Genomic DNA, 26911 nt, shown 5'->3' with positions numbered 1-26911 from the left:
AAAACCTCTTGGAAAGACTTTCCAAATGTTCTTGGGAGGTCAGTGCCCTGATTCAATTCCCCCTACAGTAGTTACTACCACTATTCCCACAGTGGAAAATCTCACCTCCATCTTAGTAGTAGTTACGGCACCTGGCTTGATCAGGATTCTGCATTGAGTGCAAGCTTGTAACTCTGTTCTGGCTGATGGGACTCTGTGAGAGGCATTTCTCATAAGTTTCACCAAGAAATACAATTTCTGAACTTCTAGGGGCCAGTGAGCTGTTTGTCATCTTTCATTGATCTGGTGCGATCAGAGAGTTGGAATGAATTGGGTCCTGATCATTTCTCTTGTGACAGCTTCTGGCTTTGACAGGCTACATGCTGCCCCCATGCACATGCTCTTTTCTAGTCCTGTTGCAGGCAAAGAGATGTGAACACCGAAGTACAGCATAAACCTGGCCTTATTTTGTAGTGTGTTTCTGACTGTTGTTCTTAGATCTTGTTTCTCTAATGAAGAGAGACTGAGAGGACATGATTTGCCAACTACATGCCATGGCCTTCTTCTGCCATGGCATAAAACCATCTTCACACTCGTGCAGGCTTAGCATGGTCTTTATCTAGAAGTGTAAATCACTTGGTATTCTGTCCTGGGAAACAATCTGAAAGTTAAAGGGTATCACTGTTGGCTTTTACACTTGCTGTGCCAGTAGTATCTCTAATAAAAATTCAGTGATAGTAAATGTTTGTGATATTTAACTTGAAGTCCAGTTAGACAAGTAGGTGAATGGGAATTGTCACCCCTTTGTTATGCCCTGCTTATGTGAGCGTTTGTGTTTTATACCAGTGTATAAAGGCATAAAGAATCTAGAACCAGGTAAGTCATTGATAAATGGTCTTTCTAATGTATTTTGGAATCTACTGGAATTAATGGAACTTTTTCCCATGCCTGAGAAAACTTGGGCTCATATGGGCCTGCTATGAACTGTGATTGTAAACATGCAGGCTGCATTTACCAGTGTAGAGGCTCTGCATTATTCACAGCCTCATGTCATGGGATTGTAATCTGTGTCCACAGCGATGTGTTCTGCAGGTGGCTTTATTGCTAGCTAAACTAACGTGTATTTTCAATTTATTTATTTATTTATTTAAATAAGAGCTTCTTGTACAGTTGGTACTTGAGGCTTTTTCTTTGCATTTTACTGATTGTTGCCAGTTAATTTCTGGCACTGGATTAAATGGATGTGAAATTTGATCTTCTGTGTGAATACTCCTGTGGCATCTGTTGGGTTTTGGTACAGTCTCAAATCTGAAACAAACTGAAGAAAGTATCCATTCTCTTTTCATACGCAGCTTCTGTGCATAACTCATTTCCTGGCATGAGTGGCATCTTCTCATCACAGTGTGGGATGCCCAGTGATTTCACAGAGCCTGGCAGTGAATTTGGGGTGGTCAAAAGCTGCGTTTTGCAACCATATGATGTGGAGTCACATGTGGGGGCTTGGGCTCTAGGTTTGACTTGTGTTGATAAGCAAGGAGCCTGAGACTTTGGATAGCACGGGGAGCACTGAATTTTCCTTTACCTACGTGAGGAGTTGCATGCATTTCTCACTTGATGGGGTTCTCTTGATAAGCAGCTGTGAGATATGCCTTTTAAAATCCATCTTTAAAAAAAAAAAAAACCAACAAAAAAACACAGTAACAAAAACCCACCCAACCCAAGCAAACCCAACAGCACTTGTACCCACATGGCTTTATGGAATAAGGATTGCATGGCGTACTGCCATTGAAACCTACAATTGTTAAACCACCGCAGTGCCTCTGCGTGAGCATACACAGTGAAAGAGGCTGGAATTGTTTCCTCTGTATTCTTGCAGTTGAAAGGCAGTCAGTGACTGTGTTGGGGCCAGAGCCAGGAACAAGAAGGGCTCTTCACCAGTACATGCTGGTACGGTCACAGCTTCTGTGTGTGAGTGAGTATGAAAAAGGACAAACCACAGGATAAGTGAAAGCACTGAAATTTTTATTTGTTTACCTCTAGGTACCACGAGTTTGACATTAATAGGCAAGACCAGTGAATGAGCAGCAGTACAATGCATTCAAACCTGCCTCTTCAGAGCACCAAAAATGGAGCTAGATTTACTTCTTAATCCTACAGTCAGTGCACTAGCCTGGACTTGCTGCATCTTGTACTGTCCCTAATTTAGTAGTACATTGTTATGCAGTTAGGGGGGTGTGAGGAAAGAGTCATTGTGTAGTACCACTTTTACATCATCATAGGACTACAACATGCACATTCTACTATGTGGCCCAAGCAACAAGAATACAAGTAGAACAGTTACGGGCGGAGACAAATTCATGTTAACACCACCTATGAATTTTTAGAAACCTTTTTGGATGGGTACCTACAGCAGTTTATCAATTTGTGTGGGGACATTACACGCATGCACAAGTGATACAGTGGAAAACATAGCAGGAGCGACAGCAGGACAAAGGATGAAGGTGGAATCTGTGATGGATGCAATGAAAACAAGACCTTCCTCAGCTTTCTACGGCAAGTCTCTGCTCTGTTAGCGAGGCCTGCTGGGCAACAGTTTTGTTCTCATGGCTGCGGAGTTTTGATACGACTTCTAGGAACGCCATGTTCTGCACTTCCTTTTGGAGAGATTCTGGAAAAGAAACAGTAGAAGAAATAGTTCTTTGCATAAGATGGGCAAGAGAACAGCAAAGCATGGTGTGAGGCACTTAGGAAAGTGTCAGCACTACCCCATACCCATTTTATGCACATAAGCCCACAAATGTCATCTTTTTATTTACTGCTTTGAATTGCTTTTAAGAATAGAGGAAGTCTCTGGGGCCTTGGGCTTGCCCAGACCCCACACATTTCAGGTAAAGATGAAGGATGAATTTTCTGCAAAGCAGTTACAAAAATCCACCTGGAATGCCCTTCCAAAAAAGGGTGCTTAAGAAGTTTTTTAATTGAATGTTTTTGTTTGATTCCTTAAATTATTTTTGTGGAGTGAACAACTTTGCCTGAAGAGTTCACTGTAGAGCTCATTTCTATCAAATCAGCTCTGGTTGGTTGTGTGAGAGCGTGAAGAGGATATGTCACCACCTGGTTGCTCATAGCTGCCCATTTACAGTTCAGCTCTGAACTTGTGACAAGTACAACACGTCAGGTAATGTTGTGCGCATGTATACAGCATTTCTGTTTGACTTGAAACTTCAAGACTGTTTCATGGTTCTTAACCCGGATAGCATTCTATTTGATGTAAAAAAGGAAAGGTTGGGAACAATCCACAAAACTGATGCAGTTTATTTATTTAAAGTAGGGAGCTTACTCAAAGCCCTGTGCTCTAGACTTCCCACAGTTAATAGCCAAAGCAGCTGGTTTTGTTTTGTTTGTGTCCTGTTTAGTCCATTCTGGTGAACTCACTCAGCAACAAACACCTACATGTATTTTTTTTCTTCCCAGGTGCTGCTGGGGGCTTAATCCCTGAGTTTCCAAGAAGAAATCCCAACCAGCTGTTTCAGATTAGCTATGCTATATATGCTATGCATATTTATGGCTTTTCCTTACAGCACACTTGGGCATTTCTTTCCCTTCCTACTTTCTTGTTCACATGTTTTCACTTTTTTTTTTTAATTGTAGTTATCCCTGTCTTTGTGTGTTGGGAACTCTCACACTGCTGTGCACCTGGGAACCAGTATATATCGAGCAGTGTCAGTGAAGCTGTTGGGTGCTTAGGCTGCGTAGGCACTTTCATTCCCCTTTCTAAGATATCATCAAGCTTAAGCAGTGTTACTGAACTGCCTTTATAGGAGCTTGCTGTGATTTACAGTTGGCTGATCAGTTGTGCTCTGTGCATTTCTGCGACCATTGCACATAAGTCACTGTGCTAGCTAGGAATACTCTGCTTTTGCTTATTCCTTAGGTTACACACTTCCATTGTCCATTGCCGCCTTCTCACCCATTCACTCAGTTGCAACACCAACTTCAGGTGGCAAAAATCATATATTTATGCATGTGTATTTACTGCTAACACAGCTGTTGGCAGTATGTTGGTATGAAGTAGTGTCCTGTAACAAAGGACAGTAACAAGAGTGGACACTGGAGAATTAAACTTAACAATAAGTGGAACAGGACAACCACTTTCTAGCTTTTATGTAACTATGGCTACACAGGTCAGTTCGCAATAAAACATAGGAACTTGTAAATGAAAAATATGGAGACTAGGGAAAACATTAGAGGCAATAGAGTTGGAAGAGATACATTTCATATTTTCACATGCAAGAGTGGACTTTGCTCCTTCTGATTTCGCTTCTCCTCTGATTTAAATCAATTGGTAAACAAAACTTAATACTGGAGTTGCTCAGTTGTTGCTCTTATATACTGGCTATTTTTACACGGGTCTGTTCATGAGGAAGCAGGGCTGAGCACTGGGGCAGCTCTGACTTCTTCACAGCTGTGCATTGCAGTAATGTGCTGTCTGCTCCCTGGGAGAATGCCAAGATGCCTCATGTCTAGGCAAAGCTTACAGTGTGGTGGCAGACTGATTTCTGCCACTTGGATAACCCTGAAAAAATAAGGGAAGACTGCTCCCTTATTCTGGTGGAATACAGAGACAATTATTTGACTTTAAATGATGCTGTCAGTCCATCTTGCAGGTGACAAGACTCGGAGAAGTGAAAATGCAAGTCTCAGGCAGAATTTCTGAGGGTGATTATTTTTGTTGTCAGTGCACGCAAGAACATCACAGTGAGTGAAAGAAATGTAGCCACTTCTTGAATCCTTAGCTGAATATCAAATTCCCCTGTGATATCCTGCTCCATTCCCCACATCACCATGTCCAGCAGGGGCACGTGTTGGAGCACCTCCTGTTCATCATCCAAAACAACCACAAACAGTTGTGCCTGAAGCATGATCTGGCTACCAAGGGAAGAACCCTTCCTAGCAAGGTGAGTGAGGATCCCTCCTAGGGCAGGACTACATCTACATGTTGTATTAAGCTCTCATTTGTATGTGTCCCTGCAAGTATTCCTTGTCTTTTTTAACTTCCTGCAATTCTTGTAAGAATTTAAAGTCAAGAGGTACCTTGCAAACTTCTCTTCCACCTAATTTTGCTTGTGTAAATTGAAGAAAAACAACAAACCAGCCATCATACGTCAGTTACAGGGAACTTAGAGCTAAAGGTGAAAATAAACTTGTTATCTGCATGCTTGCATAGAGAGCCCAATACTGTAGAGTTTAAAATGTCTTTCATTTCTTTCCTGTCAAATTTCCAGATAGCTCAGTCTTCCAGGAGCTGCCTGCATCCTGCAGAAGCCAGAATCTGATTTCTGTAGTTAATATCCAAACCAGAGTTAACAGCCTCTTTGTTATACTAAATTGAGCCATTCCGTGCACATTCATAGTGAACAAAGAACCAGTCTCAGTGTATTTGCACATGCCCTATGTTTAGTCTACAAAAAGATTAATTATATAAATGTTTTAGGAAAGCAGTCCCTCTCAAGTACTCACCAGATCCAATAAGGGCACAGACCAGCACCATGGAGTTGTATTTTATTTCTGGAGCGCTCCTGTCGTCTGATAGCAGTCTGTGTAGAATCTGAACAAGCTGAGCATTTTCAAGATCCTTTTCAGCAGTGACTGAAATACAAGTGAAAACTTGTGAAACTGGAATTGATGCTTCGTTTGATACTTCTGTGTTTTAGCCTTTTATGGAAGCATGGATCCCTCACTGTAGTGAAACTGGTGCTGTGGTAGAACATGTTAGATTGTATGGTGAGAGGAGTTAAAGCTCTTGCTGTAAAAATGCAAAATAACCTAACTGCTTGAAAAGACAATCGCTGTGTTCAATGATAAAATCCAATCTTAAATGTGTAGTGAGCTAATGGAAAATCTGCCTGGCTTTCTAGCTCCTTGGGCCAACGCTTGCAGCATTTAAGCATAGAAGACTTCTATTGCCTGAATTTCCTTTTAGAAAATTTGTCTGAGTTTAATACAGACAGTGGAATTCTTGACTCCACGATAGGAAAACTCGAGGTCTATTATTAAGACCGTGAAAGGCTTTGCAAGATCAGAGTATGAATTTTTTCCTCCCTAGTTTTCTAGGAAATATACTGATTTCAGGCTTGAAACCTTTAGATGTCTGAAGGGTCAGAAGACTCATGTGAGTATCATTTCCTTTCAGTAAAAAAAAAAAATAAATCCCTGATGCATGGGCAGTGATTTGGAAGTTGAATGTAGAATTCTGTGGATACACAATGACAAGAGATGAACTCAAGAACAAAAGTATGTAATACTTGTTCAGTTCTTGATATTAATTAATAAGGAAGTAAACAGTGCAAACAAAGCTCTTACTGGGCATTTACCCTTCTTTGTTTGGTAAGCCAAGTTAGGGGACATTTAAGTTACTTGTTAGGAGGCAATTCTTTACTCAGAGGGCAGTGAGGCACTGGAACATGTTGCCCAGAGAAGTTATGGATTCCACATCCCTGGAGATGTTCAAGGCCGAGTTGGATGGGATCCTGGGCAGCCTGATCTAGTGGGTGGCAGTCCTGACCACAGTGGGAGGAGGTGGAACTGGTTATCTTTAAGGTACCTTCCAACCCAAGCCATTCTATGAAGCTGAGGCACGTAATCATCTCTGCCTTCATATGGCAATTCTAGCATCTATTTCTGTGGAATTTAATAATAATAATAATAATAATATACATATTTTGGGGCCTCATCCACCTCTATATGTATTCCTTAACTCCCACTGATTAGGTAAGTGAAAGCTTTACTTTGATAAGCCCTCTCAAGAGAGGATTGACCTTTTCAGTGTATACAGGCCTCAGTCACGTAGTCTCCACTCTAAATTACAATTTTAGTAACTGTTGGGTTTTTATCTGAAATCTCCTGGAGGTTGTTCTAGAATCTGTGATCACCTATCAGAATAGAGAAGTAGATACTGTATAACCAGCAACCTTCAATTTTCTGCATAAACTTATTGCTTGCCTATTTCTTTGCGTGAATTGCCATGTATTTCCATGCTATTGAAAGGGAGATGGAAACAGCAATCTGTTCTACACTGCAAAATAAACTCACAGGACTCTCCTTGTAGGGTTTCTTTTGAGCACAGGCAGAGTTAGCTACTGGGATACTCACCTAACTCTAAAGCTGCTATTAATGCCAGTGCAACGAGAGCTTCGTTTTGCATTATTACGTGTTCGCTGGTTGCCATGGTTACTAAATGCTTGATGCCACCGCTCTGTACAATCGTCCTAATTACATCCTAAAATAAATGGCACAGAAATGAAAAAATTCTGCATTACATACAAACAAAGTTTAAACATTTTAAACATTAAAAAATACATTTAAACAAGTTAACTTGGCAGTCGTTGGGTTATATGCACATTTAATCACATTACATGTGAGCCTACAAATAATCTGCCGTTAACTCTGCAATTATAATATAGAACTTACTAAACCAAGCCAGTTAACCACATTTAAGACAGATATTGCTCTTTTCCAAGTCACCATCTATAACTTCAGTTCTTTTGGCAGATGGTCAGCTGCCTAACAGTGAACACCCTTTGCTGTGTTTGAAATTAGCTGGTATTCAAAGATTATTCATTTTTCCCTTTATGTTGTCATGTTGAGAGCAGCTTATCAAACCTACCCAAAATAGGGTGTAATTGAGATAAGGAAATACAAGAATACAGTTTAATAACGTTGGCATCCCAATCCCTCCCCATGCTTCATCTCTCCATGGACTTTCAGTTTCTTCCAGATGTTCAGAGAGGTGAGATCACAAATATTAAATCCTCTACTTAATAGAAATTTAATACTAGAAAAATAAGGTTTTTAGAATTAGGCAGGAAAATGAATAATGTTTTCTTGAATTATTGTAGAATTATGCTTCAAATATGAGGCAGGTTAGGAAAGGACAGTTATGAGTTACTGATGAGTCAGTTTTTGTTCTAAAGTCAGCCATTAAAATGGACTGTTGACTAAGATCTAGGAAATAAAAATGCTGGGTGGGTTAAGTGACTTTAAAGCAGTCTAAATATATGCAAGCAGGACTTTTCAAGTCCAAAATTTGATCTGCATTACATATGTAACAAAGGATGAATAAAATTGTCTGATGTATGCATTTTGATTACCTGTATGCTATCATTAAAAAGCTCGTTTGCACCTAAAGCAAATTTTCATCGTTATGTGCACAAAAAATATTTGAAAATTGTTTGCCTGGAAGTCGGGTAACTTTGCATGCCAAGGGACAACTGTCCAAGGAAATGTGGTTTGCCTTTTTAATTTATTTTTTATTTGTTCTGTGGGTGCAAAGATTTGAAGCAGTAAGTTGTTTCTTGAAATAAGAATCCAATTTAAATTTATAAGCCTGTTGAATTTCCATTTAAAGCACATATCCCTTTCCAATTCCAACCACAAGCCCAGCTCATTAACTGATACGTGTGTTTAGAATAATTTATGTTCCAATGCTTGCACAGACTGTGCGGTGACATTCTTTGTGTAAGGAAAAAGACACAATATGATCACAACCTTGAGAACTGAAATACTTGTAGATGATCGTATTGAAGATGCTTGTGGCACAAGGCACAGCCTAATGACCCAAGAATTTGTCATTCAGAAAAAAAAAAGTTTTTAAATTGTGTCATGTCTGCAAGTATGTAAGTGGTTCTATATCTTTTCCTACTTGCAAGGATAGTTTTTCTCACTTGTGATTTTTCTGGTGGAAATCCAAAGTGGCTTTGAGACTTGGAGTACTCTGGGAGCTGCTCATTTCTGTTTGACTTGGTGGGGAATTTTGGCTATTTGTCTTGACATCAGAATTTTAATGACTGCAGTTGAACGTCACCTTCGAAGTGGCAGTGCCAAGCAGGTAGGAGGTGATAAGTCAGAAAATTCAGGTTTGGGTACTTGTGCAACTTAACAAAGGGAGTATGTACTTGTGAGTTAGAGTAGAAGTTCCCAAACCACTGCTGCCTTTCTCAATGTTAGCCCAAGTACTATTAAATAAAAAATGATTTCAAATCGAATGCGCGCTAAGGAACCAGTTATGTTCACAATCCAAACCTAGAGGGCAGTAAATGCATTAAAAAAACCCAACAACCTTCTGAGCTGTTTTCTTCTACCAGAGAAGTTTCTCCTCTAAGTACCTAAACCACAAAGAAATTCAACTGTGATAATTCCGTTAAGTGCTGTCTTAATATCTATTTCAAGCCATTAATAGTGTCTCTGCATTTAGGATTAAATTCTGTTTTCTTGTAGAGAGTATTAATAACTTGTATCTGTAGCTTCTTACACCATCTACACGTGGCACCTTGTAGGTGGTGCGAGGGGAAGGAATCGAACTTGGAGTGGGAAAACTGGATATAAATTGAAACTGAAAATCGAAAGCTGGATATAAAATGGAGAATGAGCATTAGAAAGAGACAGTAATCTAGAATACCGTGGATCTCCGTAAGTCCTATTGATTTGTTTTTGTAGAGACATTGCATAGATTGTGTTTTTCACTTTGCAGAGACCATGGACAAATGAAGAAGTCACTGCTGGTCTGAGTTTTCCACATCACGCTTCTTACTGTTAAGTTCAGTCATGATGCAACCTGTGTTCATATCAGTGAACTCAGTCAATGAAGTCAGAGCCTGGAGTAGTTGGTTCTAGGGGAGGTGCATGCATTCCTTCTAAGGCTCTGTTTCACCTAATGTTCCCCTGAGCAAGGACTGAAGACTTGGATGTTTATGTGCTTGGATGTTATGACTTAGACTGTTTATGTAAAAGTTGATACAAAGGGAATGGGTAGGACAAAACTTAAGGGTCACAGTTTCTCTTAATGTTATACCTTGTACCGCATACAGGCAAGCTTCTGATAGAATTCAGAGAAGATGATCATTTCTAATGGTCCATTAAAATCTTAAAACTCTGAAATGCCACGTGAAAAGAGCAGAGGGATAGTCTATTTCTGGATCTCAGTAATTTGATACATATCTATATAGCAACATCATCATAACTGAATGCAATGACTCTTCATACATTATCATTAAGTAGAAAATATGGCACGCTGAACTTGCTGGATACAGAGCAAATTCTAACAGGTTGAGACTTAGCTGTATTCACTCTAACAGTAACTGGCTTCTGTATTTTTTACCTACATAGTTCCAGTGAGTGTTTAAACCTGGTGCTTCACTCGGACTGGCAGGTCCTGGAGGCTGAGAGGATGTGAAACAGGAAATCAACCAACGTAGCTCTCAACAAGACTTACATACCAGAGGCTTTGGCTGCCAACAGCAGGAAGTGCAGAGGTAACTCTTTGTTCTTACAAGCTGAGCTTTTTCACCACTAACTTACTTTAGATTTGCTGTGTCGTATAAGTGCAGAAAGTAGTCTGTTTGATTCTCCCATCACACCTGCGTGATCCTTGGCTTCACACCACTCCACCAATCGTTCCACCAGTTTTGCATTTTTTCCCAGTTGTTCAGCTGCTTCTGCTACACATTGCCGGAGCCAACAACACAACAGAGAAGTTGTCATTTTTTAAGCAAGAGCTAGAAAAATAAGCTGAAAGTCACTTACTAGAAGGAGTTTAAGTAGAAATTCACCAGCTTGTACTGTGTGAAAAATCTAGGTTGCATGGAAGCAATTAAAGCCAGTCAAAATTGAGACAAATATCAGAAACACTCCTACCCAGTTCCCAAGTAAAACTCAGTTAACTCAGCCCAGTTTGAAGACTGTAAATTGATTAACAGCAGAGAAAATACAGGTGATGCTGCATTCCCCGTTGAACTAGCTAAAAAATCTAAAGGACCACCGTCATCAGTTAAATTTGGTAGGTGATAAGTTGCATAAGTTTCTTCAATGAATTTCTATTCCGTAGAAATAGAGTAGCTAATAGCTGTGGTAAACTACAATGTTCTGAGGTTGCTTTTTTATTTCCTCCCCCCCCCCTCCCACAGAAATCTGCTGCACACGGTTGAAAACAATTTGGTAATTTATTTCATTAATAACTTAACAGACGTTAATTTCAAAAATACACGTTCTAGGTACAGAATAAGCTGCAGAACTGAAAGGTGTTTGCTAATCTTGAAATTGCAACTTATCATTTAGCAAGTGCATTAGTATGTTCCAAGAAGCTTGGTACAGCTAGAAAATGCAGCAAGTGAACAGCAAAACTGGAGTGGTAGCTTACAACTCCCACACCTCAGTGCATTCTCACATTGTGACAGTGTAGGAGCGGTCTGAAATACGAAAGTAAATAAGCGCTTAACACCTATTCTGAGGGTCCCTGGTAGTCAGTTTGAGAGTTCTGGGGGGAAAGAAAATCAACCCACGTTTTTCTCTCCCTTTGTATGTGTATTTATTCCAAAACTTGAGGAATAAAATGAAAAACAAACAAACAAACAAAAACCCTCTGCTTCTCTCGTGTAAAAGTTTTAGCAGTATATCACAGACTGAACCAAAGCGAATCACTTAACATAGAGAACGGTTTATTTTTACCTTGTGCATCTATTAACATTCGTAACGTTCCCAGCAGCTTGAACTGAACAGGGGGCATCTCCGATCTGAGAAATTTCAATACTGCTTCTGCAACACCAGCTGATAGCATCTTAGCCTTATTTACAACTGCATGAATAAAGAACAGGAATGATCTCGAGAACATTTTTGGAAGATGCAGTTTATTTCCAAGACAGTCTTGGTGAGGTTTTTCAGACAGTTTGAAAAATAGCTTGTGAACACAGACTTCAGGAACATGAGTGTGTGCTGACAATGCTGTGTCATACAAAAATTGTGGTTGCTGAGACACACGTGTGAAATGAAGTGCCTTATCCCAGCATGCGCTCGTAACCTCCAGTGTTCACCGTGAACGTGGAGACCAGACTTCCCCACCACAGCTTAGGAAAGGAGTCCTCCACAAAATGAACAAAGCAGAAGCCCAGGCCAGTACTTACCTACACCCCAAAATATGGGGAAACTTCTCTGATTCCCAACAACACTTTTCTCTTTCGCATAGGGAAGGGAACTAAAGCATCCAATTAGTTGAGTGACCTCTTCCCACTTGTAATATTCAATACAAGTAACACTGTGGCCTGTCCGAGCTCTCCTTCATCCTTTCCACTAGTCTAAGTTCTCTGCTTCCATGGAGCTCTCTGAAATCTATGTAAGGTGCAAACTCGATCCAATATCACAGTTAAAAAAACGTTTTCATTTCAGAGTAGTGTTTAACAAACAGTTCATCACTGGGGCCACTCACTCCTTACTCATTTTTCTATAATGACATTTATTAAGTCCTGTGTAGGTCCCTAGCTGACATTCCTGAGCACAGGCTACAGGGAAGCTTTCCAACTGATGCAAGTTAACAGAATTACCTAAGCAAGGTAAGCAAATGGTGTAGCACAAAAGCTGCATGGGTTTAATATGTATGCACAATCATTTTTAGAAAGTTACTGTTTGTCAAAACTGAAAATAGTAAAATAAGGTTAAATGGGTGAAAGATTTTTTGTGGCTTTGCGTTAGAAAGCATACACCAGTATTAAAGGTTTGTCTGGGTTTTTTTCTGCACATGCTCTGCCTTTTATGTTTGCATATCAAAAGTCAGAAATGAAGTTATTAAAAATGACAGAATTAGCATTCAGTTCATTGCCTCCAAACAGTAACTAATCAGAACAGGCCGGCTATTCTAACAGCTCACCTCCAGCTCTACCTTCTGAATAGTCAAAGCTTTAGGAAGTTACAGGGGGATGCAGTGTTTCAATATATTCCTCACTGTTGTCTGGTGGGGACCTTGGGCTGTGAAAGAGAACCCAAATGAAACAAAAACGAACAAAGAAAAAAGCAGTGCTCTGAGGCCTTGGCTCCCTGCCCTTTCCTTGGTGGGGAATGAGACTGTGGATTCCAAGTGTCAAAGGATGGCTGATAGGTCTGTGATGTATTTAAAACTGCTGGTTGCTGTCGCTGTGCAAAAGCTATAAAGGCAAGACAGCAGAATTTCCTCTTGGGTAGGTAGCAGTGCAAAGGGAGGCTTACCAGGAATAGCCAGGTTTCTGAGCGCGCTCAGAGCTGCGTGCTGCACAGTTACATTCCCATCCTCCACATGTCTGTCTAGCAGATCCATCAGCTTTTGAACTATGCCGTTATCCACCATATGGATGCAGTTTCCGTCTGCGCAAGATGAGATAAGTCACTTGTGAATGAAAGATCTTCATGAGTGCTTTTTAAGAACAGAAGTGTCAGTTCCCTGCTCCTTTCCAGATTTTATTGTTGGAGCATTTGACCACCACTGTCAGTGAGATTTGTGGTGCTCAGGACAAATCTAGAACAGTGATAGAAGAAGCACTGCAGAAGGCAGAAATTCCCTATACATCTATTACAAATGTGAAACATTTTTTAAATCATTTTTTTAAGTAGATGTAATACTTTTCAGGCTAGTGAAATATGAAACTACTGATGTTGCTATACAGTTTACTACCAGCTTCACCAGGGTGTACACCTTTTCTCTGTATCTGTACAGATGTGGCACGATAGAAGGGCACAGCTAAACACAAATAAGATACTATGGCGTATTCTTACCGTTTCTGGCAAAATTTGCAATAGCCAATGCTCCTGCAAGTTGTAGCTGATGGCTGTTGGAAGGAATCCATGAAAGTACTCTTTGGAACACACTGCCTTTTCCTCCTTCAAATAACTTCTGCATGGATTCATCTGGGATAAAAAGCAGATAGTCAGCAAGCCAAAGAAATTTTAGGGAAAATTCTTTTCTTTGTATTTACCAAGCTCTACCACCTTTACTTCAACCAATCTAGTTCTGGATTCGATGAGTGATGAAATCTAACCTAACCTACTAAATGTTAAATGCCAGATCCTTTAGGTTATTTGAAAATTGTTTAATGAGTAGTAACATTCAGCAGCCAAATGGCACACAGGTGTCTGCTGTTGCTTTGCAGAAGTGACACACTGCACTTACCTCCGAGCAGTAACAAAACCATAAGATCAGAAGCTGTTTTAAGCTCTGCAACGTCATCCTCTTTGTCACTGTCAACAGTCTTCTGGACAATCTCAAGTAAGCACTCCACCAAGCCTGCTTCAACCAGCTGCAGCTTAATGACATCTGTGAAATAGCATGGATAGGAGGAGCCAACATTAAAATACATCCATTGTACCTACATGCAGGACAGCCAAAACAAGTAGCAATGTCAAGTGTTTCACTGACGACTTGTGTAGCTAAAACCACACTTCTTTTTTAATTGTGCATTCTTAGGGTCGACTTCCATCATAATTCATCTAGCAGGTGTGCACCCTCAGCTCTGGACTGCCCTAAGACCACATCTATGCACTATGAAGCAGTGTGGAGCTGCCCTTCTCAAAAATGAGCAAATTTCTTTGCAGAAATTATCTGGCATCTCGGTCCTCACACAGCACACTCATAAGGGCCGTGCTGTGCTTGGGCTCTCCAAAGAATTTGGACTGAGTCGCAGAACAAACCTAGGAGTGCATCTGCTGTTTCATGTACAGAAGAGCCACTGACCTCACTGAGCCATGCAAGTTTAAAATACAGATTTTTTTAAAAATGAAATTTCAGAGCAAGTAATGACCCATTTCTTTCAGTTGAGCCAAGATTTCTGTCATTTGTTCCAAGGGCTTCAGGAGTACAGATAGGCCAAATCCAGCAGGCTGGGTTGGGAGACAAATCTGTTGTGATCAAAGAAAAGCTGGAAACTGCTGAGGGAAGCTCATTCCTTAGTTATTAGAAATGAGGCTCAACAGAGAAGGTGATGGATGGGTTGTTTAGGTAGCAATATAGGATTTGGAAGCAATAATTTTTCTGTCTCTAGAACACAATATTTAACACATTTATTTTTCCTGTGAATTTAGAGCTGTATAACTCCTTCTTTACACACATAAATTCCCTTCCTGTTAAGTCAGAATGGCAAATCACCTGACGCTGTGTCACCTCTTTTTGTTATGTGAAAGTGATTCCATTAGTTTTGCATCCTGACTTTGGAGAGCACAGTCTCAAAGGTCTGGAGAAATGTAAGTAATAGCCATTTATTTGGATGTTTTCTGCATGAGACGGTGTAAGGGGCTTAACCCAAGTTAAAATATTTTTAAAGGCCAAAGCTGGGAAAGTATTTTTTTTTCATATAATTTACAAGTAACAGTTAGGTGAGGAAAAATGTCCCATCTCTCTGTTGAAGGATGTGCCTGATCCTGTCCATTTACTGCTGTTGCTCAGCTTTGTGCCTGAGTGAAATTGTTTCTCCCAGAGCAGCTGACCTTCTCATGGACTCTTCTGAGGAATGCAAAATATTCAATTGGGATATTTTTAAATAGGTACTTCTGCACTGGGGTACTTCAAAAAAAGCAATCTAGTTATAGGATATCAGATTTCTGTGACTTGAAGTAGAAGTTGCTACATCTGTGTCCTTAAGAAAGCAAAACAAAAACCCCAAACATTAACACCCCTCCCCCACCCAAACAAACAAACAAACAAGACAACCCTCCTCAATCTACTCTGCCAAGAGTTCATCTAGATGCTTTTGCCTAATGGCTGATTGCCAATGATCTACAATCAAAAGCGCCTAATGGCATTAGCACAGTGGACTCATGCTCATTTAGGCATGCCTTGGCTTCACAGTGGAAGAGTTCAGTTGACTGCCTCATAGTGCAAGCAGCTGAGTTACATTCAGTAGCAGTAAACCTATGAAAGTTTACCGTGACTGTAAAACAGATAAAAATTAAGCATTTGAAATGAAATATGTCAAAGTCACAGAATGTTAAAACTAATTCTGTGTCAGTCTCCAAGGTTGGAACTTCTTAGAGCTGCTTCTAGTGATTATATAATAAATGAATATATTTTGGCAAAATGTACATTTTCAGAACTGAAAAAAGGAATCCTGTTTTACATATAACTTACAATAAAAGACAAAGGAACTGCCAAAAAAAGACGTTATCACATCTTTAAATTGAAGTCAAAATGTGTCTTGATTTATACTGAAAAGAGTAGGATGAAATTTAAATCTTCTGAGTCTACAATTATCTTCTAAGAATTTATTCCATTTCAGCAAGTTTTAATGCCGAGGTGATGAAAACAAAGTATAGAACCATCAAACACTGTCCTATCTTTCATACCCTGAGCTGCTTTCCAGACCAGCTTCACGGGTTAATAGATGTTTTGGTTTCCTTTAAGGGCAGATAGAAGGTTATACAAACTGCTGTGAGTCTTTCCAGAGGAACAATTGAGGCTGATGATAATATATTTTACCAAACACCAAACTCAGTGTAGATGATTTCCCAATGAAAAGTAAGCCGAGAGTGTCCTCCTAGCTCTGCAATTAACATGTCCCTTGCAAAACTATTTCCATAGGAAGTAAGCTGTTGGGGGAGGGTTCTGAGATCCCAGTAAATCATGTAGTGACTGATTTATTGGTGCTGCGATGAACACTTCAGCCAATGGTGGTGCCTATTCTGTTGCTCCTCAGGGCCTACAGAACTGTGACAGCCTCACGTGAGCTTTCAGGGGGAAATGGAACTCTCTGTATTTCAGAGAGAAACCTGCTGGCTACTTCAGAGAAGTAATGATCAATAGTAAGCTCCACTGATTTTAACACGCAACTTGTAAAGCAAATAGAATAGATGATGCTCGCAGGATAAGAATACAATGCTGAAGTGAGAGAAACAGTCCTGTAACAGCTCTGATGGGCATCTCTGATATTCACAGTATTCTGTAGATAAACGTTGTAAACTCTTGTATAGGAAAGAAAGAAAATCTGCTTTTGATATTCCCACTGCAGACGGGAGGAAATAAAATATAACATACAGCATGAATCAGAGGTGGAATCAGCATCAGCAATTTGCAGGCCCCTGTCGTGTGCTCGGACAGTTAAAACATTCACTTCACCTGAAACTGTCATCACACAGATCATCCCTGGGGACTGCCAAACAAGGCAGCCAATTGCTCTGCTCTTAGTCCCTGGGAGAGACAAACATATCCAGTCCTTTTTTTTTTTTTTTAAATAAAAAATACTGTAAGATTAAAAAAAAAAATCAAATACTCACCGTTTTCTGCTAGGGGAGCCAAAACTTCAAAGATCATCTCTTTTTTATCATGCTCTACTTGCTTCTTGAACAGTTTCACAAGCTCTTCAGCAATGTTTGTGTAGGCAAACTGTTCTTTGCTTGACTCTGCAAAGCAAAACTTCCATATCAAGTAAACAAACCAAATCAAAAGCTAGGATGATTTTTTTTTTCTCTCTTTTTACCAGGTTTACTCAGTGAGATGACTAATAGTGCACTTCACAGGCAAGAACAATAGACTCGTGTTTGTCACAGAATAGAAAGAAATAGTCTTAATGCTTTAAAGCAAATGTACCGCCTTCAATTATGAATAAGGCTGTTCAAAAAGATCTATGTACATGATCAAGGCTGTTGGGGCTGTTTCTGCCCAAGAGAATGTAAAGGTAGCTATAGAAACAGTAACATTACAAAAATAAAGATGGTATTTTATTATCCCCAGCTTAAGGGGAAGACTAACAGATCATATACTGTATTTTCCCTAGGAGAGATAAGAGTCATACTGAAAGCTTTTGTGTTTACATGGTCTTGTGACAGCGACATTTCCTTTAAAATCTGTGCATGGCTGTTGCAAGGCTGTTTCATGCTGCACAGATCGCATAACACAGCTTTACAGCTGGGCAAGGTGGCCACAAGGAGGTTACCCATCGGACTGTGGGTTTTTTTACGTGTTGTGGATTCAAGAGAAGCATCTGATTCTATGGCCTGTATCTGATTCCTCCTAATTGGCAGTTTTACAGGGGCTGCAGATGGTGGGACCGGTGTTCTGCGTTCTCCAGTTGCCACCTCCTGAGGGCCATCTGTAATTAAATCTTCCAGCACCTTTGCTAACGCTCTAGTGGATGTTTAGAGATTATTTTAATGTCGAATTGATCAAGGACTGGGAAAAAGCATAAACTGCAGAGCTAGCCCCTTTTGTGCACATCCCGTTGCTGCTTTTTCTCAATACGTATGACTGCATTGTGTATTCTAAGTGGATTTTTGACCTTTCTGGTATTTGAAAAGCACCACTCTCTCAATTGGTTTTTGGGTTGGTTTTTTTTTTTGCCCAACTTTGACACAGTTTCATATAATGCTTCTCATGGGATCTGTAGAATGCAGTTGTCTCTTTTAAGCGATGAAAGATGACAACCTGACAATAAAATTCCCTGAAGTTACATGGCAAAAATAAAATATTACAGATGCAGTGTGATTGGCTAAGCTATTGCTTAAGGGAGATTAAAGTATTAAAAGCTAAATTAATTTTGTGTCAATCTTAAAGAACAAGCAGCTTTTCACTGTGCAGGAACAGGAAAGGAAGCAGCTGCTTTAAGCTTCTTTCCCATGTTCATTGCCCAGCTGGCCAGTGTTGGCTGTTCCCAAAGAGGGAAAGAAAATGTAGTTCTCAGTATCATATTTAATATTTTTATGTTTTTAATTGTGTTTTAGTAGCAGTAGAATTTCCAGCAAAGGTTGTATTACATTTTTTTTTTTACTGTACAGACAGAATATTTTAACGCCTGTCTTGAAGATCTCTGACCTGTTCATTTCTTTAGTTCTAATGATAAATCTTTCTGTTGTTTTATTCTGCAAACTTGCCTTCTATGAACAAAGGCATTACGTGTGTGACCAGACTAGATGGGTACATAATATTCTCTCTAGCCTTGAAAACTATGAATGTAGGACAGGTTGAATAATTTCAGGCCTTCAATTAGTTCTAACTCACAGACATCTTTTTCATATTCTGAACAGCAGGATGTCCTTAGAAAAGCAGGACGATTATCCCAGCTGCTATATTGTTACACTCTGGAGTAAATAAAAAAATGAATAAATAGGACTAATTGACCAAATAGGTTTGTAAAAGATCAACACCAATGTAAAACACAAGTGATGAAACACAGGACCTAACAACCTGTTGATTTACACCTTGCTGAATCCCAAGGAAAACCTATTGGATCAAAGCATCATCACAAACTTCAAATTAAATGAAGATGTACACAGACTTGTTAAAAAACACCGTCTCTATCATGGCACGTACATGCAAGTATGTAGTCCAGCACATGTTAAAACTCAACGCCTAAAAAAATGTTGTACAAACACACTTCTGAACTGTGCCTGTCTCAGTTTCACTCAGTGAATTCCATGGGCAAATGTAATCCTATAGAACTTTGGAGTTGCACCAAGATTTATTATTTATATTATTGATAAATAATTCACTATAAATAGCAGTGCTCAGGAAATACTGTTTAGATGATTTAAAATGTGCCTAGTTGCACTGAAGAACGTTAACATAAAACAGAAAGTATATGAAGTACCCAAATAAATCTGAGTTACCGAAGGAAAAAGAGACAACTATGGATTTCAGAGGTAAGAAGCAGAAATTGCTTGCTTTAAATTTTGAATGTACCAGTAGGGATGCATTGAGGCCAGACTTCTGTTAGTTGTAAGAATGCACTTTAAGAAAACCGGATCTACGTTTGAGATGAATATTGCGGACTTACCAAGTTCTGCTAAATTGCCAAAAGCAACAAGGCACATCTCTGTCAGAGCTGCATTTTGGCAATGAATACCCAACAATTTCACTAGTGTAGGAATAACACCCATATTGATAAGCTGTGATTGCAGGGTATCTATGTAAAAAAGAAAGCACAACAAAGAGTTAGTATTTGTGTTTGTAGTACCGTTATTCACATCCGAACAGCATTTTTCACGCAAAGCAACTTCTAGGCTAAGCAGTATTAAAATGGCTGTCTCCTCTATTATTCTACACTAGGATTTGGTCCAGACGTGGGATATGGACTCAGACTTCCCCTTTCCCCTGGCAATGGGATATATTCCCGTAATTGTTCCCTCCTGCTCTGGTGGTAAGGCATAGCGAATTATGCAGCTACTGGTAATGTTGTGGCTCCTAATATAGTTGGGTTTGATTGTTAGCTGACTGAGACTAGCTGAGTAAAATAAAACAAAACTACGTCAGTGAAAAACTTATTTATCTGAGAGCATGGTTCTATAAACTGTTTTCCCTTAAAGATAAAAACTGGAAAATTAAAAGTAGAATGAATATAAACTGGCACTGAAATAAACATGAGAAGTTTTATAAACATAGGAAGTCACAATGTAGATTATGAGGAGCTTGAGAAAAAAGAAAGTTTAATAAAGACAAAAAATGGAAGGTTTAAGAAAAGTCCTTAGAAGCCATTCTGATAATTTCTTGCATAGGATGAAAGTTTATAGTATTTACAAGTAAGAAAGTTATTGCTCCTAGATGTCTGCAAATAGAAAGATGCGTTGATGGTTAGGCAGAAACATGATTGTTTTAAAGGATTATTTATAACCATATTTTATCTTGAACGTTACCTATAACACAGCAAAGAAGAAAAACATTGTTTCACAGTTGAGTAGAATGAAGCAGACACGAACACACCAGATATTTAGTAGTTTTCCTAAGTATCTCTTTTCCTTTACTTCTAAGCACTTTAACTGTATTTTAATGTTATAGATTTAAAAGACAACGATCCAAAGCCTAGTGAATTCAGCAGAATTCTGTTTCTTCATTTAGCTTTGGATCAAGCCCTACAGGGGAGTTCTCTTTTTTCCTGAGCAGCTGAAATCAGTTGGAGATTTTATTTCTGTGGAATCAGAGCCACAGAAACTTCAGATTTTTATAGGAAGATAAAAACATGTTATAGCTGAAGTCTTACTATCAGTCTTAGTATAGCTGAAGCAGACTTCGTATCATCTCATGTGCTCAGAAACCTCTTTATCTTCCAGATTCAGCCATGTGTGTTTTGAAATTTTCATTAATAAAAATTATGAAAAGATTCTGGAATGTTGAGTTCATTTATATTTGGTATAAAACACTCTTTGAACAACGATCAATTTGATGTTCTAAATAAGTTAATGTTGCAGTTATTACAGGTTACTGGGGATGAACAGGAATTCTTATGGCTTGATGTCTTTAATAAAACTGTATTACTTACCAGTAACTGAATTTCCCTTTTTTCTTTTTTTTTTTTTAGGGGGGGTGTTACCTCTTCCATAGATTCATGGTCTTTAGAGAAATTTATGAGAACATTTGAGACATCAAAGAGCTGTTGAAGTTGTCAAATTTCAGGTAAGTACAGATTGCACTAGCGCATGCATTGAATGCCATTTTACCTCCAGCAGATGTGTGAGTCACTACAACGCCTCCTATTTCATTCCAAACTGACTGTAAAAATCTAACTCTGAATCAAAAAACTGAGAGGGGGAACTGGAATGGTTCTGTGGAGAAAATGTTTGTGTAGGAGAACTCAAGTTACTGGTAAATAATCTGTTTTTCTCCTTGATTTTTGATTGTCCCTTGCAGATGCTTAAAAATTGTGAAGGAAAAATGGTAGTCATGGAGAGCAAAGTCACAAACCACAAATGCCATAGAAAATTATGTGAAAAGAAGTTGTTTCATTACTAGACTATGCTTCAATCTCTGAGTAAGCTCTATGGGCTTCATTTGGCAAAGCGTTCTGACATCAGAAACATGAACTCTGTATTTTGAGTAGTGCTCTTTTTCTGTTTTTTTTTTTTTTTTTTTTTTAACACTATAGATACAAAAAAATCCAAAGGGCAAAAAACAAATGAGGAAGAGGGAAATCATATCCATCCTTGAAAGGAAAAGGGAATCCTAAGAGCCAAATGGAAGGATATATTGTTTAAGAGAGCATGGAGCGCATTAGTTTAAGGGACTCCAGAATTCCTAAAGATGAAAAAAGGAAAAAGAAAATAAACCATGAAGGAATAATTGTACTAGGCCAAAAGTCACATATTGTATCTGACTCCAGCCAGCTTTTTTCCCTGGTGTGGAAGGATAGCACCTGAGCATAGGAATAGCCTACAGTGTAGGAAAGCGTGAACGGGAATTGCCAATAAGGTAAAATCTGGGCAGAATATCGGTGTTTTAGCACAGTAAGCAGAAGGATGTACTTTTTCCTCACAAAGACAGGACAACCTCATGAGTCACAAAGCCGCATGGGAGGCAAAACCTGGAATAACTGCGTAACCTCAACCCTTCACTGCATGAAGTGCTAGGGCCCTATCAGAGCAGGAGGCAACCTCAGGGGAAACATGCATCTGTCCTACAAGCAGCCATCTGATGTAGGGCTGAACTAAAGCTCAAGGCCAGGCAACATCACGTCTCAGGATGAAACAGCATTTCTATCAGCTGCCTAAGCAGAATTGGATGCATGCTGAACAGGAAGCATGAAAACCTGAATGCCTCCTCTTCAGAATTTGACTTAAAGCCAGAAAAGAAACTCTCTCATTATACTGCTATCAAATATTGCACTGGAAAAATGCCTGTGTTCTCTCGGGGCTGAAAAGCACTGATAGTGATGCTGCACAGATGCATATACAGGTAGATAAAAGGCAATCAATACATGCGCCAGCACAAATAGTTACCTACCTAAAACTTGAATTTCAATGGCTCCATGTCCTTCGGTGACACACATGGAAACTCCAAAGAGTAAGATCTGAGGAGAATATCCCAAATTGAGAACTTTACTGGGGGCATTTGAATTCAAAATGCTGATTTAGGCTACTGCTTGATGTTGGACAAAATCTCAGAAAACATCCAGTCATTGTGCTTTATTACTAACAGTGATTATATCACTGAAGGAAAATCTCTTTTCTACAAATAGGTGGCATAAGTTAATAACCTACAAAAACCTGCTTGCTGTCATCGCGTCTATTTAAGTAATTGTATAGCAAATTATATCACTATCTTAAAAAAAAAAAAAAAAAAACTTTTAATCTGCTTTTACATGCTTTAGGTTTCTTTGCATTTATAGCATATTTAGGTCTTGAAAGCATACTGTACATTTTTAGCAGTGATGAAATGAAACAAAAACCATGGCAAGCATGAAAATTAGCAAAGTTAAGTCTTAGAAGGAAGCATTGCTGGAATACTGCTATTAGAACATAACTGTGGAACAATAAATCTCCCTTTCATTCCTTGTGTATTGACATAGATTCTGCAGATAGTAAACAATGCAAGACAGTCCCCAGCCTTCATTCTAGTCACTGAGAGTTCTGTGATAATAGGAAAAGGTTGGCAGTTGTATGACTTAACATCATAACTTTACATCTTAAAAAAGCACTGGATGAAATAGACAACCTTGACAGACTGAATTTTAATATGAAATGAGAAAGTAGTCTATAAACAATTATTTTTTCTCTGTCATTTCACACATGCATACTGTATCCAGTTGATTTCTGATCTATAATTTGACTACTTAAGAATCCAATTGACCTAATTCTTCAATCGTTTCTACATTTCTTTAAAAATACATTCATGGTTTGTTTTGTAAATCTCGTGAGACAATTAACTACTTTACAGACTAATCCCATTAACTTGTAAATAGTCTTAGCCTACAGGATTATGATAACTGCAGAATAACCGTTTGTCACTAACTCTTTTACGTGGCTGTTTGCATATGATTATTAGTTACTAGTTTTTCACTCTTTATCCAAGCCTGCTTTGCCTCTTGCTGTTAAGCAGATCCATAGCTATACAGAGACTATATGTAACAATATGTCTTCAGAATGGGAGAAGCACAACGCTATGCTGAACGCACAAAGCTGCCAAAACAGCTGTTGCATGGCTTGACAAAGAAAGAACTGTTACAGGCTTTTGCCAAGACTTACTTCTTAACAGAATTACAGCATGATCAAAACCATTCACAAATGCGTGGCACGCTTGTCCCATTCCAAGCCGTGCCTGCAACTCTGCCTTTTGAGAAATAATAATGGAAAGCAGGGATGAGATGTTTGCATCTGACTGAATTCAGGCAGTAAAATACAATTAAGGCAGAGACGGTCGAGATAATCTATACTGAAGACAAAGGGATGTATCCCATCAAAAAATCCCTGTTTTCTAGCAATGCAATTAAAAATCAACACTTTTTTTTTTTTTAAAGCTTAAAAGAAGTGCAAGAGATGCCATAGCCAAGTATGTTCTGTTAACGTTGTAGCACCTAATGAAATGGTAAGCTACTACGGAAGCAAAGGAAAGGACTGAGAGACGTCAGGCAAAAATAATTCTAGAACACAAGCAGATGGCACAAGAACCTGATAAAGGGAACCTGAGTTTTAAAGCTTAGACAACAACGTTATGAGTGAAGCTACAATTGCAGAACCAGCACGAGATATAAGAATGCTAGATTAATTTGCTCTGTTTAGGAAAATAAAATATTACTCATAGCTGCTTTTTAGTTGCCATTTTTGTAAAATTAATGTGTGGTAAATGCCCTGTGCTAATTAAAAAATGTGAAGCACTTAAGAATGAATTTTTAACATTAAAAAAAAAAAAGGTAGTTAATTGCTATTAAAAATTAAGCAGTCACTATTGTAAAAAGAAGGCAATTAGTATACTGTGAACAGTGAGATGTTTAGAATCAAATACACAATTTATATGCTCTTTGCTCATAAATTGCTAAGGATTAGAAAATATTAGGGTGTTCATGGATAATTTCATGCAACTAAACCAAATGCACTGTAATCATCCTTATCTGGATAGCAAGTGCAACTTCAGAGAACGTGAGTCATTAGAGGAGGTAAAGAAATCTTCAAAGTCCCCACCTGTAACTTGGTAACATAGCATGCTGAGCAGGGAAAGATTACAGAAACAGTAAAAACAGAAAGTGCTGTTTCAAAGACTGAAACACTTTTCTTCTCATGCTTCCAATATATTTTTTTTTGTCCAATTTGTTTCCATAACTACGAGTAAAGTAATCTAAGACTCTAGGATGCAATCCCATACTTCTCATTCCTCAGTAAAACTAGTGCAGTGTTTGTCTTCTTTGCAAGTAACACAGAATTGAGCTTTTGCAAGTAAATCCTGAAAATAGCACTAGCTATTCTGTGAGCACAATTCCCTGTCAGGGCAACCTGAGTTTTCATCTTTAACAGGTCAGCAAAGAACTGCACTTACTCAGCATATTATCCAACTGATGCTGCAATACATGGAAGTAAGTGGTTTTCTTGGGCTTATATTTGACATAGACTATTGTCTTGAAAATTTAATATGGTTGGCAGGTAGTATTTTTAGAGCAGTTTGCAACAGTTGTGCAGCTGTACTTGTGGCTCCTAAAACAAATCTGGAAAGCAGGCCAACCACCTGTCTCTCTGTACACATGCTGCAGGTACAATCACTGAGTTTCCTTCTTAAGATTGCATCCTATAATTTTATTTTTTTTCCTTGGCAGATTATTCAGGGTTCATTTTAGTGGTTGCCACATTTTGGGGGCAGATTCACCGACTACAGTGGAGCTACAGGACGTGAGTCTTGCATGACATAGCAATGGGTTCCTATGGAAAGCCCTTACAGAGAACACCAGGTATGCGGGGTGAAGGTGAGGGATGGTAGCCTCCAGCATTCCTCCTTGATGTGTTAGCATGGGGTGGAGATCTGCACCCAGATCAAGCAGCTGGGAGTATTTCATATGTCTGATCCTGCTTTAGTGGCTCCTCTGACTGTTGCATCAGTTTGTTAGTTGACGTGAAATGAAAGATGTCTTTTAGCAGAGCAGAGAACAGCTAGTGAATCCTCCTAGTTGTCACTGAACTACACAACTACTTTATAGATTCTATCAGAATAAGCCAGCTTACTAGATGAGATGAGTCATTAACTCCACGTTTAAAACAGTCTAACTGTTGTTTCAGAGATTTCTCCTAACTAGTTTACCTATGGAAGACTTGCTAAGAACTTGGGTTTCTGAAGCAAAATTGATGCAGTATCCTCTGCACAGCACTTTGGAAATGGTCTGTCTTGAACTACCAAATATACTGGAAGCTTGTTAGTCTTAATGCAGAGGACTGTGGAAGCTTATAGGTAAGAAAATCTATTTGCTCTACATGTTTAAACAAATAAAGAAAATAATGGAGTTAACACTATAAAATTTAGAAACATACGACACACAGACATCAAGCAAAACAGTTCCTGAAGACTGTATGAATTAAAGGAGCTAGATGGTTGTTATTGCTGAATAAGGCAGAAGTACTATAAACAAGTATTCTTGGACGTTACTAGGAAAAGAGGATAGAAAAATAACGCAAGAACAAGAGAAAGACATGAGACACATACAACGATGGCATTTGGAGGTGGAGAAGTAACACTAAGAGCTGAGAGATCTGGAGAGATGATGCAGAAAATGCATGAGGAAAAACTATACCGGAATAGATGATAAAATAGATAAAAAATTCATATGATAAAGGTCAAAAAGATGAGCCTAAGGACCTTCCTGAAAAGCAGAAGAGTTGGGGATACAGATTTGGGAAGTGAGTCACAGGAAGTGGTAAGTTACAATGGTAAAGGAACGGGGAATAGCTAATAAAGAAGCTATTTTTTCATCAGATAAAGCACTACAAATCAGGAGATGAGCATGATTGAAGAAACAGTGTGATTGGCTTTTTTGCTAACATTTTTTGCTAACATTTGCAATCTGTGCCATTGCAAGTCAGGAGAACAGCCTCTACTTAGCTTTCCTCATTTCTCCCATTTCCTTAAAATTCCCATTTAGAAAAACTTGGAAGTGTGTGAATGCTGCAGAATTTGCCTTGGCGTATTACCACGCTTACATGCAGAAGCAAACTAGGTACTAAGATATCAGGACATTTGTACAGCTAATGCTGAACACTGCTTTCTATGCCTCAGTGGCCTACAGTTTCTAACTTCAGCTACTCTCTTGTTTTGTTGTCCCAGCCCCTAAACACTTCCACTTAGTGTGATAAAGAACCTAATTTCATAACTGGCAGGCACAGACGAGTGTTGGACATACACATAAATTATTCCCCACATGTAACATAGGTAACATATGTGGGTTTGTATACATTTCTCAAGGAGAAAAAT

At 38.9% G+C, this 26911-nt stretch overlaps 1 protein-coding gene across 5 annotated transcripts in view; it reads right to left on the bottom strand.

The window, feature by feature from the left end:
- Positions 1 to 1980: 1980 nt before the first annotated feature.
- RAP1GDS1 (Rap1 GTPase-GDP dissociation stimulator 1) overlaps positions 1981 to 26911 on the bottom strand; it is an 89179-nt gene continuing 64248 nt past the window's right edge. For all 5 annotated transcript variants that reach the window (XM_046940155.1, XM_046940156.1, NM_001031150.3 and 2 more), the window contains 10 exons: positions 19533 to 19661; positions 17038 to 17163; positions 13946 to 14089; positions 13552 to 13683; positions 13009 to 13143; positions 11482 to 11607; positions 10336 to 10475; positions 7132 to 7258; positions 5500 to 5628; positions 1981 to 2647 (listed from right to left, as the gene is read on the bottom strand). In XM_046940155.1, coding sequence (XP_046796111.1) covers positions 2520 to 2647; positions 5500 to 5628; positions 7132 to 7258; positions 10336 to 10475; positions 11482 to 11607; positions 13009 to 13143; positions 13552 to 13683; positions 13946 to 14089; positions 17038 to 17163; positions 19533 to 19661 — 1316 coding nt within the window. In that variant the 3' untranslated portion in view covers positions 1981 to 2519. The remainder of the gene's footprint in view (positions 2648 to 5499; positions 5629 to 7131; positions 7259 to 10335; positions 10476 to 11481; positions 11608 to 13008; positions 13144 to 13551; positions 13684 to 13945; positions 14090 to 17037; positions 17164 to 19532; positions 19662 to 26911) is intronic.

This window comes from Gallus gallus, chromosome 4 (genome assembly GCF_016699485.2).
Source record: "Gallus gallus isolate bGalGal1 chromosome 4, bGalGal1.mat.broiler.GRCg7b, whole genome shotgun sequence".
In the NCBI taxonomy this organism is placed as follows: domain Eukaryota; kingdom Metazoa; phylum Chordata; class Aves; order Galliformes; family Phasianidae; genus Gallus; species Gallus gallus.
This window is presented reverse-complemented; position numbering and strand designations above follow the sequence as displayed.